Source organism: Leptonychotes weddellii, chromosome 9 (assembly GCF_054177405.1).
Source record: "Leptonychotes weddellii isolate Sample4059 chromosome 9, ASM5417740v2, whole genome shotgun sequence".
NCBI classification, from domain to species: Eukaryota; Metazoa; Chordata; class Mammalia; order Carnivora; family Phocidae; genus Leptonychotes; species Leptonychotes weddellii.
Window position 1 is genome coordinate 36,447,224 of NC_138377.1, and position 19,285 is coordinate 36,466,508.

A 19,285-nucleotide genomic window follows, 5' to 3' on the forward strand; every position below is an offset into this window, starting at 1 on the left:
TATGTGTCTTAAGTTAAAGTCATCTGCTGATCCTGTGTTATTATAGCATCCAGCCCCTAAACACCTTTATGTTAACCATTGACCCATATCAATGAAAGTCAGAGCATCCTTAAGCTCCAGGATATTTGTCAAACAAATGATAATCTATATTACTAACATTTTGTAGCAAACTCTTCTTTTGTAGGACATGCTACTGGAATCCCTCTATGTAAAACAAATAAGGGGCGCCTGGCTGGCTCAGTCCATAGAGCATGCGACTCTTGATTTCAGTCTTGTGAGTTCAAGCCCCATGATGGGCCTGGAGCCTACTTAAAAAACTAAATAAATAAACGGCTAAAACAAAACAAAAGCAAGTCTTTGTTACTGCATATTAATTGATATCCATGGCATTTATTTACTGTAAAGTTGATCAGTGAGAATCATTCACGATGCACATATACATGTGAAGCTCTGAAAATTTCAGAAGTAACATAACTTGTTTATATGACTGCTCCAGAAATTTCCAAACTTATTTAGTCTTGGATACCTATTAACATCTGAGAATGCAAACACACACAAATAGGGACACACTGATGTAGTTAGGATTGGCTACAAAACCTCTGTCATAACGACTGCATAGAATTTTTGATAAATCAGTATATTTTTCTTAGTTAGCATTTTATAGTCAAATTAAGAAAAGGAAATCTTTATTTTCCAGCCATTCCATGCAGTCACACAATGCAGATATAGCCCAGCTGGTTAAATCAACTGGCTTCATTCACAGCTCCTACGTTAATGAAATGTACCTAGAAGCATCCCAATATCCCACCAAACCTTAAAGACTAATTAATGGAAAATGAAGGTGTGGGAGATACACAGCAGAGCCTGACTGCCCATCTCTTTTAAGCAACAGTTTTATTGAGATATAACTCACATGCCATAAAATTCATATTTTCAAACGTACAATTCAGTGATTTTCACAGAGCTGTGCAATCACTGACATCATCTGATTTCAGAACACTCTAGTCTTCCCCAAAAGACCATTTCCCCCCCTCCCCAACCCTAAGCAACCACTAATCTTTCTGTCTGTATGGATTGGTCTTTTCTGGACATTTCATATAAATGGAATCATGCAGTATGTTGTCTTTTTTCATCTGGCTTCTTTTACTTTGCATAAATATTTTCAAGGCTCATCCATGTTCTGGCATGTTATCAATAGTCTATTCCTCTCTAGGACTGAATAACAATTCATTGTATGGATATATCACATTCTATTTATCCATTCATCAGCTGATAGAATTTGGGTTGTTTCTACTTTTTGGTCATTATGAATACTGTTAACATGAACATTCCTGTTCCCTTGGCTATATATCAAGGAGTAGAATTGTCCAGTGATAGAACAACACTATGTTTAACATTCTGAGGAACTGTCCAACTGTTTTCCGAAGTGGCTGCACCATTTTACTTTCCCACCAACAATGTACAAGGGTTGCAATTTCTCCACATCTGCACCAACACTTGCTAGTCTCTTTTTAAATTTTAGCCATCTTAACAGCTGGCTGTATATCTTTAATTGAAGAAAATCAATTTATTCAATGTTCAATGATTAAAGTATTTCACCCATGATCCAATGGAATGCTTTTAATTTAAGACTTCCTTGAAAGTTTGGCTATTGCAGAAAAAAGAAGAAAGTAGGGTAGGAAAGAAGGGAGAAAGAAAGGACAGAAGAAGAAAAAAGAAAAAAAGAGAGAGAAGTAATACACGCTACCCAGGAAAGAATTACCTCATTGGTTTTGTCCTTAGTGCTGTCTTCAAACTCTCTATAGTTTTACTTCTCTCTTCTTCCTCTTCCTTCTCTAAAGCCAGGAGAGATTTTCTCTATGCAAAGAAAACTGAAGTTACCTCTTCAAATTCTATGATTTAATTAGGGTACAAGCAAGACAAGTCCACAGATTACATGCTAATATCACTTTTAATACAAATAAACAATCAGTACATCTATGACTAGGGTTGCTATAAAACCAAAATATAGAGCAAAAGTACTAAGAATTCCAGATTTGTTATCTCTATTGAAAGTTCTTTCAAAATTTAAATAAAGCTTTAAGAAATGTTTAGAATCTTCAGTAGAGATAACTACACTCTGATGAAGACATTACTATTTATATTTGATAGAAAGAGGGTTGGATCTGCAGTTAAATACAGCATTCTGGCAATTGAAGTTAGTAACATTATCACACTATCAAACCAAGGCAGTTTGCGGAATCCTCAAGCCGAAAAGTAGAATCTTTTACACTTTGTGTTACATCAAATTATTTAACAGGAACAATCAAATCGGACATGATACTAAGATGGACAATTCCGTCAGAGTAAATACTTAACATCACTTGGAAATTAGGCTGTGGAGTGTGTGTGTGAGGGAGGGGGTGGGGTGCTTACACCCTCCCTACCGGGGATCTTTGAGCAATGCTTCCCAAACTTTAATGTAGACATGGATCTCCTGGGGCTCTTGTTAAAATGAGGGTTCTGATTTCGTGTGTCTGGAGGGAAGCCCAAGATGCTGCATTTCTGACTAGTTTCCATGCAGTGCTGATGTTACAAGGTCTATGGGCCACACTCTGAAGAACAAGGCTCTAAGGAAACAGATCTCAGTTGACATTACAGTCATGGATGCTAGTAAGGTTTATCTTTGTGAAAAAGTATTTTCCATTCCTTTAAGCCCATGATCAACTGGTTGTACTGAAAGTACCCTCAAGTCTTAATGGCCTCAGGAGCCTCCACCCACAGAACCACTGGTCCCTTGCCATCATCCTATTCTGAACACATGCTATTCTTTTTTTTTTAAGATCTCAGTTTCCTTACCTGCTACCAATTCTGATGAAATGCGTGGCTGGGAAATAGGCTGAGGTACTGGGGGGAAAAAAAAGTTTGTTTCTTATCCCTGTGTCTCAATGATCCAGTCTCTCCCTTTCTTTCAGGACCGCAGATCATCAAAGGGTAACTTCACTTCATTTTTTCAAGTTAATAGTATCAGTAGTAAGTAACTAAATGTTAACTAAAACCTAAATTTGACTTCACAATTAGGAGGGTTAAAGCTCCAAACAAAGAAATATATCAGTATCATTTAAGGCAACTGAAATAAGAATCAGTAAAGTCTTGTTTTTCAAACGTGTTATTGTTTCCGCTGACACTGTCCCCTCTTGCTGGTGATGTGCCTGGACAGCTGTGACCAGAGGACGGCAGGGGAAGAAGCTGTGTGCAGAAATAACCAATAAATTTCTTCACAGCTCTGTGAGACCCATTCCCTGGAAAATTCAGCCCGAATCCAGCCAAGTATGTTTAATCTCCTATGGCACAGCTGAACTCGTTTTAGACTCTGAAGCAATCACTTTGAATCTGCAGCTCAGAATCAAGCCATTTATGAACATCACTGCTTGTCCCTAAGCTTAATCACACAAAACTATACCCAAATTAAAGACACGCATTTCTTATTATGGCTCACTAATACCAAAGAAAGATGTACGTATTTATTCTTTTAACGTTGGAGTGTGTGGAACATCTGAATAAAGACAGACTACATTAAGTCTCTCGCTAGTAGAGCTGGGAGATTTATAAAAAGTCAAGAAAATTGAATTAGAATTTCCTTTCCCAGTGTAGGGACCATTACCTTCCTTTCAGGCAACACACTCTTTTCTGTATGTGATAAAATTAGATTTGAATCAAAGATTGTGTTCGTTATACTGAGAAAACTGAGGATATGCAGATGAATGTGATATTCTAATGTGACTTTTCAAAATAAAATAAATTATATGAAGTCTAAAGTTTTCAAGCTTCACATTTAGGAAGAAGGCTTGATTTGCAGTTTTTCACAGAAAGAGGAGACATGCCTACCTTTCTAAAGATAGCTGCTAGGCCAACCATGTAGTATGCACCTTGGCATACTCAGGTGAGGCTTGTGGCGGCCTCCTTGGGAGCTCTATGTACTTACTAGATCCCTGCTCACCTGAGAAGTGGGCAAAGGACAAAGTGCCTCCTGGGAGAGCATCTTCTGATACAAGCTACTAAGGTGTACACTGGAACACACAGATCTGAGAGAGAGATACAAAGTAGGCACGACATCATTCCTGCCTGGGGGTCTGGAGCTAAGCTCCTGCTGGAAACCTTTCACTGGTGTGAAATCAATAAGCCAGTCTGCTAAGCACGCTGAACTTCACCTCACATCCTTCCTCCCTGAGAGCGCACGGTGAAGCCACATCCAAAGGAAGCCCAGGTCCTTCTTGAACCTGTTGCGCTGTACTTTTATTATACTGTTTTTCACTCTTTAAAAGCCAACAGATCACTCCGGGGTCCTTTAAAGAACAAAGCATTCTTGTTAAGAAGCTTACGTAACGTAACTGAACTTGTTCCACAAATGGCTTCGTAGACCAGGAAGTGCTGCAGTTCTCAACCTGGACTGTTCATCAGATTCTGGAAGCACTAAAGAAAACAGATGCCTGCCCCACCTCAGAAAAGTCGGGAGGTCGGGGCGGGGGCGGGGGGAGGGGGGCGGTGATTACCAGGCCTCTCTGACTTGCCAAAGGGTTTTAAAAACTGAGTGAGAGGCAAATTAGAATGGAATCTTTGAGCTCAGACTGATAGGTTTAAATTCCAGCTCTACTGTTCCTAATTAGATGACCTTGGGCAAGGTAACCTTTCTCCAAGTCCCAGACTCCTTTCTATAAATAGCACTTCCAGCATGGGGTGCTTGTGACGGATTTAAAACAACACGTAAAGTGCCTATTATACTGCCTGTCAAATGCTGCGCGCTCAAGAGCAGTAGTCGCTAGTGATGCTGAAGACAAAGGACGATAACAATGTGGATAAATCCCCTTGAACAAATCCCTAGGCTAGAGAGCTCAAGTTGAGCTGTGGGGCCATGAAACGATTTGGAGGAACTGTATGTCTTTCCAGTCCCCAGGGACAATGTCTCAGGCTCTCTGCTGTGTGTCATTGGGAATTCTCCACTACAGTTAGCAGAGAGACCAGCCAGAACCACAGGAGGAGGTGGTGGCAACAAATTTGGTGAGAAAAACAGAAAATTCAGCATAGGGTTTTGGTCTCATCAGACCTCCTTGTCTGTTATATATGGAGTTCTGAGGTCTCATTAACTCAGGAGTTGTTACTGCATTTTACCTTTAACCCTAGAAAGATACCAGCTCTGTCCTTAAAGGAGCATTAGAAAGCTTTGTTAGGTGTTAAGCACATAAAGAATAGCAAAATGACTGACAATTTAATTGCCTTGAGATACTCTCGGAAAGGATTTCGGATTAGGAAGCAAATACAATTAAAATGTAGATGACTCATGAATGCAGCATGGGGTTGTCCAAGGAGCTGGCCGAAGGAGAAAGGAGGCTCAAAGCACACATCACAGACCTTCTTGTGCAGGAAATGAGCCAGGCTGACTCCATACAAGGCATGGGTTAAGTCACTAAAGGACAAATTAACCTAATTGCCCCCAAAATTTGAAAAAAAGAAAATGCCATAGTATTTAGCACTTTTCCATTTATAGAAGTGAATTCATTAACGAAGAAGCAACTTCCCTTGTTACATCAAACAATGCTGACTTAATCAGAAAGAGAGACAGCCTGACCCACAGCTCTTTTTTTTCCCTAACAGCCAGGAACAAGAATTTAGAACTTAACCTCCACACGTAGGAAATGTAAATGGCTCTAACTTATTATTGCTTAGGCTGTGCACAGAAGAATCCCTGATGGTCGTCACAAGCCCCACACTTTGCTAACGTATTTATACAACTGCTGAGATCACCCTTTTCTCATCTTTGCCATTGTGTAGGAAGCCTTGGATAAGGATGTTGGATGTTATTTTCTGCAGTGCTTTTAGACTAGAAATCCTCGGGGCAAAAGCTTATGCAGTTTCTTCTATAATTTATACAGCCCCGTTCACATTTACTAGGCTGTTTATTATTCATTGTGCAAAAGCAGAAGAAATATCTTCAAAGAAAAAGCTAGAAAAGAGGAAGTTACTAGAAGCCAAGGTCTCTGAAAGTTTAGTAAAAAAGTGTGAGTGATTCACATATTCTAATCAGTTTTTAACTTTTGCAGCAGCAACAAAATATTAGATATTGTTTTTTTTTCAAATGTCTGCCTTCAGTGTTAAGTAGCTAATTCTCCAAAAAGACCCTGGGGAAGGAAGAAAAGGAAAGGTAGAGAAAAGTATTTATTATGGAAGCTACCATCGTGCTTGGATATTATAAACTCAAAGTTGAATCTAACAGAGTGATCTTAAAATCATGAGTGTACCCACAGAGGAAAAGACGGAAAAGACCCACCACGGGCAATCGGCAGTTTTTATCGACATGAATAGGATCTGATTTACTAAGGCTCAAAGGTTGATGACTTGTTTTCTGCTGCATATTTTAGCTGGGATCAATAGGTGCCCTTTAAGGTGCTCAAGAATGCTGACATTACACAGACATCCATGTGATCAGAAGGCGTATTTTAGGCACTGAAAATGCATTTTAAGCAATTACTTAACCAAAGATTTCCCAAGGACATCTCAGCATAATTATTATGTCTTTTATTCACCACTTATTCCATAAACTCCCTTTGTTATTTATAGGAGTGAAAGAGTACCTGGCTGCCCTGTAAAATCAAGAATCTAGTAACTAAGCAAGTCCGAGGTGAAGAGGAGAATGGGAGGAGAACAGTGAAGGAATAGTTTCATTGTATTATTTTAAAATGGTATTAACTTGTAGAATAGTACTGCCCTAACAATGCTCCAAATGACTGGTAAGAGCAACTGCAAGTTAAAGTTGAACATAAGCCAGATTTAGATTACATTTCCTCTTTTAACATAAAATTCACATATATTTTAGTGTGTGCTGATTTTATGTAAAACATACTGGAAAAAATCATTTTGCCAAGTACCACTGCTGCCCTCCTTCCCCTGCCCCTCCCCGCCAACACTGAGTGTTTGGAACGGAGTTTGGAAAGATAATGACATTTGGTAGTTCTTACTCAAATGAATTTATTGTGCAATTGTGTGCTAAATTTGCATTTTAAACTGTGTGCCACTGAGCAGAAAGTATACCTACAGCAGCCATGGAATTGAGCTGATCGATGTAGAATTCAGGCCAACTTGTTGCTCCCTTGTTTTCTTCCTGATCCTAAACAGAAAGCAAAAAAAAAAAAAAAAGTAATATACCACCAGATATATACACACAACGGCCACAAGCACATCTGACTTTCAGAGCATCTAGACAATGACCTATATAAGCCATTAGAAGACAATGATAGAAGATATTTGTCTTCAAATGTTGGCTCTGATCATCAGACTGTTCACTCACCTGGGGACAAGACAGAGTTACAGTCAGAGTTAGGTTTGAGTTAGGTATGACAAAGGGAACATTTTCTGAACCATGGATCAAGGGGAACTTATTATTTTATCACTTTTTTAATTTATATTTTTAAAAAATTGAAGAACAATGGACATAAAGTATTGTATTAGTTTCAGGGGTACAACATGGTGATGCGACATTTATATATGATACAAAATGGCAACCATAATAAACCTAGTTACCATCTGTCACCATAAAATGTTGCTACAGTAGGAACACCTGGGTGGCTCAGTTGGTTAAGTGTCCAACTCTTGATTTCAGCTCAGGTCGTGAGATCAAGCCCTGAGTCGGGCTCTGCCCTTGGCATGGAGCCTACTTAAGATTCTCTTTCTCCCTCTCCTTCTGCCCCTCCACCCCCACCCCGGCTTGCCCGCCCACTCGCTCGCTCTCAAAAAAAAAAAAAAAAAGTTTTTACAGTATTATTGACTATAAAGGGGAATTTAAATGGGAACTTAGCCACACTATGATACGACATTGTTTTCCTTCAGGGGCACAATAACATTGGGAAGGGCGGGAACTTAGCCACACTATGATACGACATTGTTTTCCTTCAGGGGCACAATAACACTGGGAAGGGCACAGTGTTTGTTGTGAGGAAAAAGGATCTCTAGGTCCTGTGAGGCACTGAGGACAGCACTGCTCAACTATTTGTCTGGATGAAATCCACAAAAGAAGGAAAATTGTCTTTAAAAATGACCATAGGATTTGGCCAGTTGTTAATTAAGACTATTTTAGTTAGTTTATTCAGACTCCAGAAAAAAGTAAAAATTTTGAAGGGTTTCATTTGATGTAACCAAAACTAGGTACTGCTTCCGATGAAAAGGTAGAATAAAGCCTGACACTGGATGGAAAGTAGTAAAATGAACATACATTACTCACAGGCCCAGCCCTCATGCTGTGACAGCTTGTGAGTTTGAGAAATGCATCTGAGCTGACGGGAACTGGAACCCAGGAATTCAGGAACCCTTCCTGAACCGCTCTGGCCAGTCTTTCGTCTTACAAAACAGGGTGACCTGAAGCCAGCACCAGGGCCCTCAGGGCTTCTGTGGATAGTAGCCCCCAGCCTGAGCCCTCACTTCCCCCCAAAATCAGGGGGCTGTGGCTTCTGCTCCATGCCAACACCGAGTCCATCCGAAGACGGCTTTGTAGTTGGAGCTTTCCAGGCATGTTTGCACACCTAAGTGGCTGGAAGTCATCTGTGTGATCAACTAGACTCGAAGAGGAAAATTTCGGCATTCTCTAGCTTCACGTTCAGAGAGCACCTCCGTACAATTGACATCCCCTTGGAAAAGATGCTGGGCCAGGTACACGTAGCTGCTATGAGACAATGAAGCAGTTACGACCGATTTACTGATGTCAGAATCCCAATCTTTGGGATAGCAGTTTCAAGGCGGGGCTTTTAATTTCAGCCCTGTACTTGACCTCAAAAACACTTTTTCTAAGCAAATCTTTCTAGGCGCGTCTACTGTGGCGAGATAAAAGAAACGTAATTTCAAAACTATTCGTTAAGTAGTCACAAAAAGCAGGCAAAGTAAGTAGTGCTTACGGTGCCTTAAAAACTGGCAGTAACAGATACCTGAACTTGAGCAGTTGCACGAATTTCATCTGGAGACTGAACGAGCCAGATGATGGGGACAACGGCTATAGCAGCAGCTTTGAAGTTGGACTGCATTACACTCGCATGGTTTTAAAAAGCTGAGGAAATCTGATGAGTTTTTAGAACAGTCCTCGGTTAAATATATTGCTTAAATATAACATGTTAATAAACTAGCTACAATGGCAGTGTAAATGCTGAACCCTTCTCTCCTCCTAAAATGGAGTGTTAAAGTTAGCAAAACCCCGCTGTTACCAATGTATTCAGCAAGCCAAAACCCACAGCGACAGCCAACAGTATTTGAACCTATAAAATCAAATAGAAGGTGCCAGATCTTCCTAGTCCCTCAAACTAGGGCAAGTTTCCAAAACTACAACAAAATCCTGTCCCGTGTCTGGGGTCCCCTGAGAGCCTGTCTGCTGTAAGCTTAACTGTCATCGTTAACAGAACAGGAGATCATTTTAGAAGCTGAAGATTAGTATATAGAGAGAAATCTTTACACTTTGGAAAAGCTTTAGTAATGTAAACATATTAAGAGTAGACCTAGATACTGTAGTCAAAACAGGGGAAAGAAAACTTCATTTTTATTTCACATGCTTCAGTGCTGAGAATATCAAATGAGCTAATGTATGTAAAAGCTTCTCGTAAAAGTACTGTTATCACTATATTCCTGGGGGTGATCCTCAGAGTTCTTCATTTTGGCAATGTGTCTCCAGTTTCCTCTGTGCAATTCTGGTCCTTCTGTACAGATGTGCACTCCAGTAGCCAAGTGAAACACATCTGTGCATCAATTCTCTGCTCCTACTTTGTGCGGCTGCTAGAGTCTATAGTTACGCAGAGCCACAGGCCAGAAATAGATGAGTGCAATTGTTCTTGCGGGGGGCGGGGGGGTTCCTTCAAAAGCACTGGACACCGAGACATGCTGAGGAGAAGACTCTCTCCTAAGAAGTCCATGAAAGAAACTGCTGATGAAAGTCTAGGTGTCTGATATTCCCAGAAAGCAACTGGGTCCTATGTGTTACCAGCCTCTAACATGTGTTATTCTTTGAGCCATCTGCCTCCCCTCTATTTTCTTTGTTACGAAGAAACAAGTGGAAAAATAAACAAGATTGTATAGACTGCGTTAGTTGCAATGGAAGCAACAGTAATATCTAACACATTCATAGCTTATGAACAAACATTAAAAAAATTGTTCTAAGCACTGTGTTCTTCATGTAATCTACCAGATGAGGTAGCCACTGTTATTTCACTCATTTTAGTGAGGAGGAAACAGAGGCAAAGAGAAGACCAGTGAGTTGCCAAAGGTCATCCTGCTAGAAATTCAGAGGCAGTGGGAAAGAATCAGGGCAACCTCTTTCCTAAGATTAGACCTCAGATTAATCACAAGCAATATACAGTAAGTGCAAAGCTGGCCTTTAACTCCTAACCACTTTACTGTATGAGAAATTCAAACATGGTGGGGCGCCTGGGTGGCTCAGTCATTAAGCGTCTGCCTTCGGCTCAGGTCATGATCCCGGGGTCCTGGGATGGAGCCCCGTATCAGGCTCTCTGCTTGGCAGGAAGCCTGCTTCTCCCTCTCCCACTCCCCCTGCTTGTGTTCCCTCTCGCTGTGTCTCTGTCAAATAAATAAATAAAATCTTAAAAAAAAAAAAAAAGGAAAGAAACTCAATGGTTTGTGGCCAAAATGGTTAGTGGCCAAAAATGAATTTACTTTTCCCTAAACCTTTATTGCTATCTTTGCTACATTCAACATTTCTGAATATTATTCTAATTCTGAATATTGTTCTAAGGTCTGATGTCTTACATGGATGACCTCTGATCCCTCTTCTCCAGACTTTTTCTGTGGGACCTCTTCTGCCCCTCTATCAATGCCTTATCTATATATATATGTGTGCATACAGACAGCATTTATGAAGCTCTACCCTAACCTGTTCTCCTGTTCTGTTACACACCAGTCTAATAGCCATCTTCGTGGGGATTTCTCAAGAGCGCTTAAAGATGAGCTAACAGCACTAAGCAGTTCCAGACACTGGAATTGCAAACAAATCCCTCCCTAAACCATACACATCTAACCCTGCTTTTGACTACTGCCTTGACCGATTCTATTGAACTTTTCTCTAGTAAGCAAGGATATTAGCTTCGTTCTATTCTTTAAAAAAGCTATTTTTCCTTCTTTTAAAACGGATTATAACACTAAATGACATCTAGAGAAGGTTTTGCCCTATGAGAATACAAATTCTAGCAATCACATTAAATCCTTTTTCATTCTACCTACAGAATGGTTAATTTGTATTAAAATCTAGTTTTGATCCCTTTTAAAAGTGCTACAAACATTTATGTTTATATGCCTATCTTTAGGTCTATTAAATAATTAGCACTGAACTGATATAAACATTTTATTTTGTTAAATCTTCTGATTACTGTTTTTAGATAATATCTGCAAATATCACTTATTTTCAGAGCGATGGGATGGTGGAAAGATGACCAGATTTTCCATCTGAAGATGAGATTCCAGAATTTACTTTTTGGTTTACTCAGCCGGCATTTCTTGGTAAGTTTGAGTATCCCTGGGCCTCATTTTTCTCTCACCAAATTGAGAAGGTAAGACCAGACTGTTTCTAAAGTCCCTATAAGCTCTAAGATTTTACAGAACTCTAATAGTGAGGTGTCATGGAAAACCAGTGTGCACTGTCTTTAGTTTGAGGGCCCAATTTCTAAAACCAATGATTTTTTTTTTTTAATTTATCTTCTTCAGTGACTCAATTACAAAATACTTAACTTTAAATAGCTACTTCTTTTATAGGGTAATTGGACAGGGAAAAAAAAAAACCAACATTAATTTTACTATTTCTCTAATCCAACTCATCCTATTTCCTTGGTAGGTTGATAGTCATGTGTAAGAGAATATTGGTGGACAAACCTTCTTGCTGGATGAAGGCTCTGACACTTTACTTTGCTTTCAGCCTGCACTAACTAGTTTGAAGCTCTTTTCTTGTTATCTACTTTGTTCCCATTGTCTCAAATTCTGAAGAAACAACAAAACAAAACAAAAACCCCTTTGCTAGAAAAGGAAACTGGTATAGCACAAGGGACCTTCAAGAACATTTACTTTTTGGGATGCCTGGGTGGCTCAGTTGTTAAGCGTCTGCCTTCAGCTCAGGTCATGATCCCAGGGTCCTGGGATCGAGTCCAACATCGGGCTCCTTGCTCAGTGAGGAGCCTGCTTCTCCCTCTCCCTCTGCTGCTCCCCCTGCTTGTGCTCTCTCTCTCTGACAAATAAATAAATAAAAATCTTAAAAAAAAAAAAAAAAGAACATTAGTTTTTTTGCTTTAAATCAGGCTTTAATTAACCAACTCATTTAGAAGATAAAGAAATACACAGTTTTTCTAACTTGGCCTCATTTTCAACTGGCACATTTTTTCATTCCAAATCTCTGGTCAGTGGCTAGTGAAAAAAATTCCAAGAGATCCTCTCCGATTCTCTTTAAATGCATAAGAGCGCATTTATTTTTTCCTCAACATCACTTTGCCCGTAAGAATAAATTCTGTACTATTTCTTTGTACTCTTTCCGAGGTAAACATTCACAGCTAAGCCCCAGACTTCTGTCTCTCACGTCATGATCATTTCTCTCTACCAATCCAAGCTGGCTGTGTTCCCCTTTTCTATCACCATCAACAGACACATATTTGAATCTTCAGCCACTCACTACTTATAGGCAGGCAAGTTAAGTAACCTCATTATGTGACTCAGTTTTAGTTTCTTTATCTGTAAAATGGGTGCCTACTTCATAGGGTCGTTGTGAGGATTTAATAGATTATTACAAGTAAAGAAAGCACTGAGAACAATACACACAGAACATGCTTGAAAAATGTTAGCTAGGATAATAAGGATACTATTCCAGAATCTCCAGCTATGGCCACTCTAAGTCCTTGTTATGCTAGGACTATAAAAATTTGGAGGTACATTTGGCGGTAATTGCTCAAATTTAAAACACACACACACAGGAAGGAAGTGACCTTCCTTTAAGTCTACTTTCAGGAAGTTAGCCCACAATTATATATTTACACCTTTTTCACTGCAGTGCTGTTTGAGTCAGCAAGTAACAAAGTGAACAAATATACGGCAAGGAAGATGGCTGAATAAATTACTTTGTAGCAGTAACACAGAATGAAGTAGAATTACATAATCACATTCAAAATGACCAAATAGAGTATGAGGGGGCAGGGCAGGGAGGAATGCCTTCGAATATCATTTCTCATCTGTAGGATAAAAAAATGTACACTTAACCTACAAACATTTCTGGAAATAAACACAAGAAAATTGAACAATGGCTACCTCTGGGTAGGTCTTTTACTTACTAACTTTTGTATAATTCAAACTTTTATTTTGCCACGAACATGCACCATTTTCTTTTCTTTTTTTTTTTTATTTTATTTTTTTTAAAGATTTTATTTATTTATTTGACAGAGAGAGACACAGCGAGAGAGGGAACACAAGCAGGAGGAGTGGGAGAGGGAGAAGCAAGCTTCCCGCTGAGCGGGGAGCCTGATGCGGGGCTTGATCCCAGGACCCTGGGATCACGACCTGAGCCGAAGGCAGACGCTTAACGACTGAGCCACCCAGGCGCCCCCATGCACCATTTTCATAGAAGTTCTAAAGCACTGTATATTCTGTTAGGACAAGTGCTTTACTTTTTCAGATGATCTGTATTAACATGATCCTGCAACATTTGGGATATCTCTGTTCTCTACACCTGGGGCACCCCTCTGTTCCCCACAGCAAAATGTAAGAACATTTCCCTATTGTCTCCTCACTAGATTTTCTATTTCTATAACACACTACAACCCTAATATCAAATGTTCATATAAAGGAATTTTATGATTTGGACTAAGATTTATGTACCTGAAAGATGCTAAAATTTTCAACATTTCCACACTTACATATCTGTGTGGCAAACAATTTCTTAGTAATAGCTAAAGTCTTTCAGTGAGACTCAAAGCACAGTTTAAAAATTAAGTCTTTAAGAATAACTTCTTTTGAAATTACCACAGGGCAAATTTTTAACAGGATCATTTTCCAAGTAATAATATGTAAGAACTGGTAGAGTTTTTCTTCAGTTTCAGATGCTGTTAGTAAGACCCAAAATAGGTTGTACAAAGGTCAATTAATTGCAAAGAACATGTTCTGTGGTTGTTCACTAGACCACAAATCACAGGCTGAAGCAATATATACTTGGTCAACTAAAGTCATAAATCTCCACATTCACTGTTACAAACCTATGAGGTTCTTAGATAATACTTGTGAAAGACACATCCTTTCACTGTCTAGATTGGCTAAAAATCCTCTAACGATGTATAATAGTACCACCAACTCAAAAATAGTAGAGACATATTAAAACTAAATGAACTTCAACAGCGGAAAGGCACTGTTTCAGTATAATACAAAATAAAATTCATTCTGATAATTTTTATTATAGGACAAAGGCAACTAAATACTAATAAAAAGCTGTCCCATTTATGAAGAAAATGGTACTAGAAAACATGTTAACTCTGATCATATGCAGGATCAAGAAATCCCATCCTTGTTAATGATCAAAATAGCTACCTGGGGCGCCTGGGTGGCTCAGTCGGTTAAGTGACTGCCTTCGGCTCAGGTCATGATCCTGGAGTCCCGGGATCAAGTGCCGCATCGGGCTCCCTGCTCAGTGGGGGGTCTGCTTCTCCCTCGGACCCTCCCCCCTCTCGTGCTCTCTCTCTCATTCTCTCTCAAATAAATAAATAAAATCTTAAAAAAAAAAAAATAGCTACCTGAGCCATTGTCATTGCTATTTTGTTTTTCGTGGACCCAGCCCCATATACTAACGAATGCAACAGATGTTAACTAAATTTACTCTGTTCCTAGAATTTTTACAGAATACTAAGGACAAAGGGGCAGATGGGCCAAAATATTTTATTCTATTAGGTATGACTCCCTGATGGGTGTGTCATCTACTAAACCCAAGTGAATGATAGGAAATAGGTGCTGAGGAACAGGTCCAAGGAACGGGGAAGAGCAGGGAAGATGGAAGATGGAAAATATTTTTCGGAAGTCCTTACTGATACCTTCTGCTGACTTTCCCTTCTGGCTCAGTAATATTGTAATCAGCATCTTCTCAAAAGACAGTCATGGTGAAGCAGGGACTACCCTGACAGACCAGGGGTTGGCAAACTTCTACTGTGAACCGCCAGGTAAGTGTCTTAGGCTTCAGGGGCCACACAGACTTTTGCAACCACTCAACTCTGCCCTGGTACAGTGTGAAAGTGGCTACAGCTAACACTTACATGGAGGAGCACTGCCATGTTTCAGTAACACTTTATTTACCAAAAACATTTAAGTGGCTGGATTTGGCCCATGGGCCACAGGCCGTCACGCCCTATGCTAGAACAAGCTTGGCTCTCAAGAAGGCGGGAATGCATCAAGTTCCAACTTGGTCATCAATTATTTCCCAGGTTTTCTCCTCTCCTGGAAGCCACTCCATCTCCAGTAAAGCCCAGCCCCAAGTTAGGATCAGCTCACAATGTGGAATTTGCCTGGTAACTTGCATTGTTTTCTAGAGAAGCAGCAGGACTTAACCATGCCTGAAAAGTCCACCATCTTCCCAAGCTCACTGCTCCTTGAAAAGTAGTTTAATCCCACTTTTTTAAAAATAGCATAGGGGCACCTGGGTGGCTCAGTCCGTTAAGCGTCGGGCGCTTGGTTTTGGCTCAGGTCATGATTTCAGGGTCATGAGACTGAGCCCCGTCTCGGGCTCCGCACTCAGTGGAGAGTCTGCTTGGGATTCTCTCTCTCTCCCTCCCCCTCTGCCTTTCTCCCTCTCTCTCTCTCATGAATGAATGAATGAAATCTTTAAAGTAGCATAGCATCATTTGGTCTGAGCTTTGCCTCCAAATCTTTGTCTTGTTCTTTCACTGGGAAGAGAAGCAGCGGCAGGTCCACAGACCTGGATTCCTGAGACGGTTGCTTGCTCAGTCCTTCCAACAGCCTTCCCTCCAGCCCCTCACAGTGGGCTAAAACTATACCCTACATTTGAAGCTTGCCGAAGGGAAGCAGTTGGTTTCAAAGACTAATTCCTACGTTGTCACATTTCAAGACAGTCATGTGGTCCCTGGGACTGCCAATCTGGTTACACTGTTTGGCCACTGGCACAATTACACATCAAGTGGGTCTGCTGCCCAAATCCGGCTGGGCCCACACAAAGAATGATTACAGAACAGCAGCTTCTGCATCTGCCAGGAAACCCAACACCTCCTCCTAAGCCTCAGAATGTCAGTCAGTTTCTGGAAAGACTGGAGGCTGACTTGCAGTAACAATGGCTTTCACATTTAGCATTTAGAACCATGTCAGAGGAGCAAATCTCCTTCCCCATTTTTCCTGGTGCTACTGAACATCTGTATGTTTTTAAGGAAAGCCATCACATAATTACATAGCAAGGTCTCAGACCCTAGAGACACCCTAGTCCAAGTTTCCCCTCACAGGGGGTCCCTCATATAAGGTCACCAGCAGGTGATCGATCCTATGTTCTCTGAGAGAAGGCTTCAAAGAGTCCACAAATGTTTGGAACCAGCACCCTCCCTGTTAGAAAATTCCCTGAGACTGAATTGACAGATGTCTCCTTATAACTTCAAGAACTTGTTGGCCTTAGTTTTGCCCTTGGGAACTGCATGGAATAAGTCTAATTTCTCCTATGAACAATAACCCTGAAAATATTTAAACAGTTTGAATAAAGCTATTATGTCCTCCCAAAGTCTTTTCTTTACCAAGCCAAAAATTCTCCACTGGCTATATAGCAAAAGTTTATCTTCCTCAATTCATAAGTAAATCTCAAATTTTCCATAAGTTTATCACACCCTCATGTCTACTCTTTGCAAAAGTAACTCCAACAAATACATTTAAATCCCCCTGAAAGGGATCTGCTCACGTGTCAGTGATGCGTAACTCTAGACAGTCTCTAAGAGGTCACATGGAAGATTTCTGACCAAAATATCTACCCAAGAAGAAACACAAGTTCTTGCTTTCTTGATGGTTCACAACAAATAACATTTATGATTTAGAATAAAAGATACATATCTCATGAAGCACAGTAAAACACATGTAGTTCATTATTTTATTAAGTACATATATTGTAACAACACTGGCCTTAAACTCAATAATAAAATAGGTCTTAATAAGATTGAGGATGCTTTATCTCTAAAACACAAATATAAGTTAACAGACTTAAAAAAGGGTGAATAGGACCTAGGCTCACTAGCTGCTGAGAAACTTTCTGGGAAGTTTAAGCTTCATTTATTGGATCATTGCTTTTCAAGTGTTTGGATTCCACTTATCCTGCCCTTGCTTCTCTCCTGTACATCATCCTTTCAAACATCATAGGAATTTCTTCCTTGTACGAGTGTGAAGTTTAACACCTCTTCTGACCCCCGAGCTCTGCTCTTTCCAGATATAAAAAAGCTCACTAGAATCCATATATGATGCACATTTTCCCAGAGAGCCTCCTGCTATCATATCATGTACTCCAGTCTAAAATATGATTCAAGATCACAGATCATTTAAAATAAGTTAGCCCCTTCTCTATCAATTCTTGAAGTTTACAATTCTATATTGATAGAGGATAATCTTTAAAAGGTAAAATCATGGCATGAACTGATATCAAAGATTTTGCTGAACTCATTAATAAATGAGGGAACTAATAAGATGTTACAACAGGTTCAAAAGAGAATCTAAAGGCAAAGGCGTATATAATTATGTATGTGCAAATAAATGCAAAAATGGTCATCAGGACATAATCAATTGTACTGCTTCTAGTTTTTTTTTTTTTAAACATTTTTCAGATTTCTTAAATAGCTCAAAGATGGTAAAAAGTGAAGAACACTCTGAAGAGTGCTACAGACAGAACTTTTGGTACATTTTTCCCCCCATTTCAATATAACTACACTCTAGCAGAATAACAGATGCATGACTAGTACTTCCTGGATGAAGAGGACACAATCTATAAAAATGTGATGTGGAAGCCAAGCTGTATGACTAACACTCTATCTGCTCTAGGCTCCTCACACCTAAATTACCCAGATGCTCAGGCTTGCCCAAAGCTCTTGCTCAAGAACACCTATCCTCTCCTGACCACTTCACCTCAATCTGCCAGTTTCCGTTGCCTCGCCATGGCTGTGTGGCATGGTTTCTATTTGTGTATCACTGAGTTTCTGACTTGAAACCACTGAGACCACTCTACTCTGTCCCCCTTATACCCACTGTTACACCCGGTCCTCTATCCTCCCCAGAAATTTGTTGGATGAATAGTCGGGGTATTTCCAAGAATTCTTGCACAGCTCATTTGAGGGGGGAAAAACAAAAAGCTGTGAGCTCAAGTGAGTTTAGACCTGCTCCTAATCCCTCCCATTCCCCAGCCAGAAAAAAAGCTATAATACCCGACCACTGTTCCCTAATAGTTTGGTCTGGAGCCCAATACCATTTAAGAGTAACACATAGCCTACACTGAGAGCAGTAGGGACACTATACTGTTGAATGCAGGACTTCTCAAGGGCACAATAGGAGCAGAATCCCTCTGCTCAACATGTCCAAAAATTCAGAGCTGAACTGAATCTAAAGAGTCATTTGCTTTCCTTCTCATTCATTTACTCATCCAATAAATATTTATTGAGTTTTATAAAGGCCTAGGCACTGTACTAGGTGTTAGAACACATGGATAAAAGAACAAAGCTTCTGCTTTCCTTGTTAGTGAGACATGAAAACAGGCCATATGAGACCGATGAGAATATGCTTTCAAACGTTAGCACTGAGAGTTTCTTAGAATATCACAAACTTCTGACAATAGGTTCTCAGTTATTACAAGTACAGTTACAAAGAATTGTGCCCACTTGTAGACTTTACTCCCTTTTTTCATCATGATAAAAAGAAACAGCCAAGTATTATTAACTCTCCTGCATTTTTACTGATCTCCAGTCTTTATCAATGTATCTTCTAACTTCAAAATAAAAATCAAATGTAAGCATTCCTAAGCTCAACTGAGAAAAATGCTTTGAGACATTTGTTGATAGCACAAAATGTTCCATTAGTATTTTTTATCTGTCACAAGCTTTATTTACGCTAGTAAAAATGATCAAATATTTCTGAGTGAGCTGAAACACTGCACATTAAAAATAAGGCTTGTGCTACTTCTCAGCCATCTATCATTTTTGTTCTCCCCCAAATCGCAAACCCCAGAAAAAGAGTGCCACTTGAAAGAGATCTAGTCTTCCTATGAGGACGGCAGCAATGGAACATA

General features: G+C 39.8%; 1 protein-coding gene across 3 annotated transcripts in view; it reads right to left on the reverse strand.

Annotated features, from left to right (window-relative positions):
• DAAM1 (dishevelled associated activator of morphogenesis 1) overlaps positions 1–19,285 on the reverse strand; it is a 133,918-nt gene that overhangs the window by 41,454 nt on the left and 73,179 nt on the right. For all 3 annotated transcript variants that reach the window (XM_081830437.1, XM_081830436.1, XM_081830435.1), the window contains 2 exons: positions 7,070–7,141; positions 1,763–1,857 (listed from right to left, as the gene is read on the reverse strand). In XM_081830437.1, the coding sequence (XP_081686563.1) occupies positions 1,763–1,857; positions 7,070–7,141 (167 nt within the window). The remainder of the gene's footprint in view (positions 1–1,762; positions 1,858–7,069; positions 7,142–19,285) is intronic.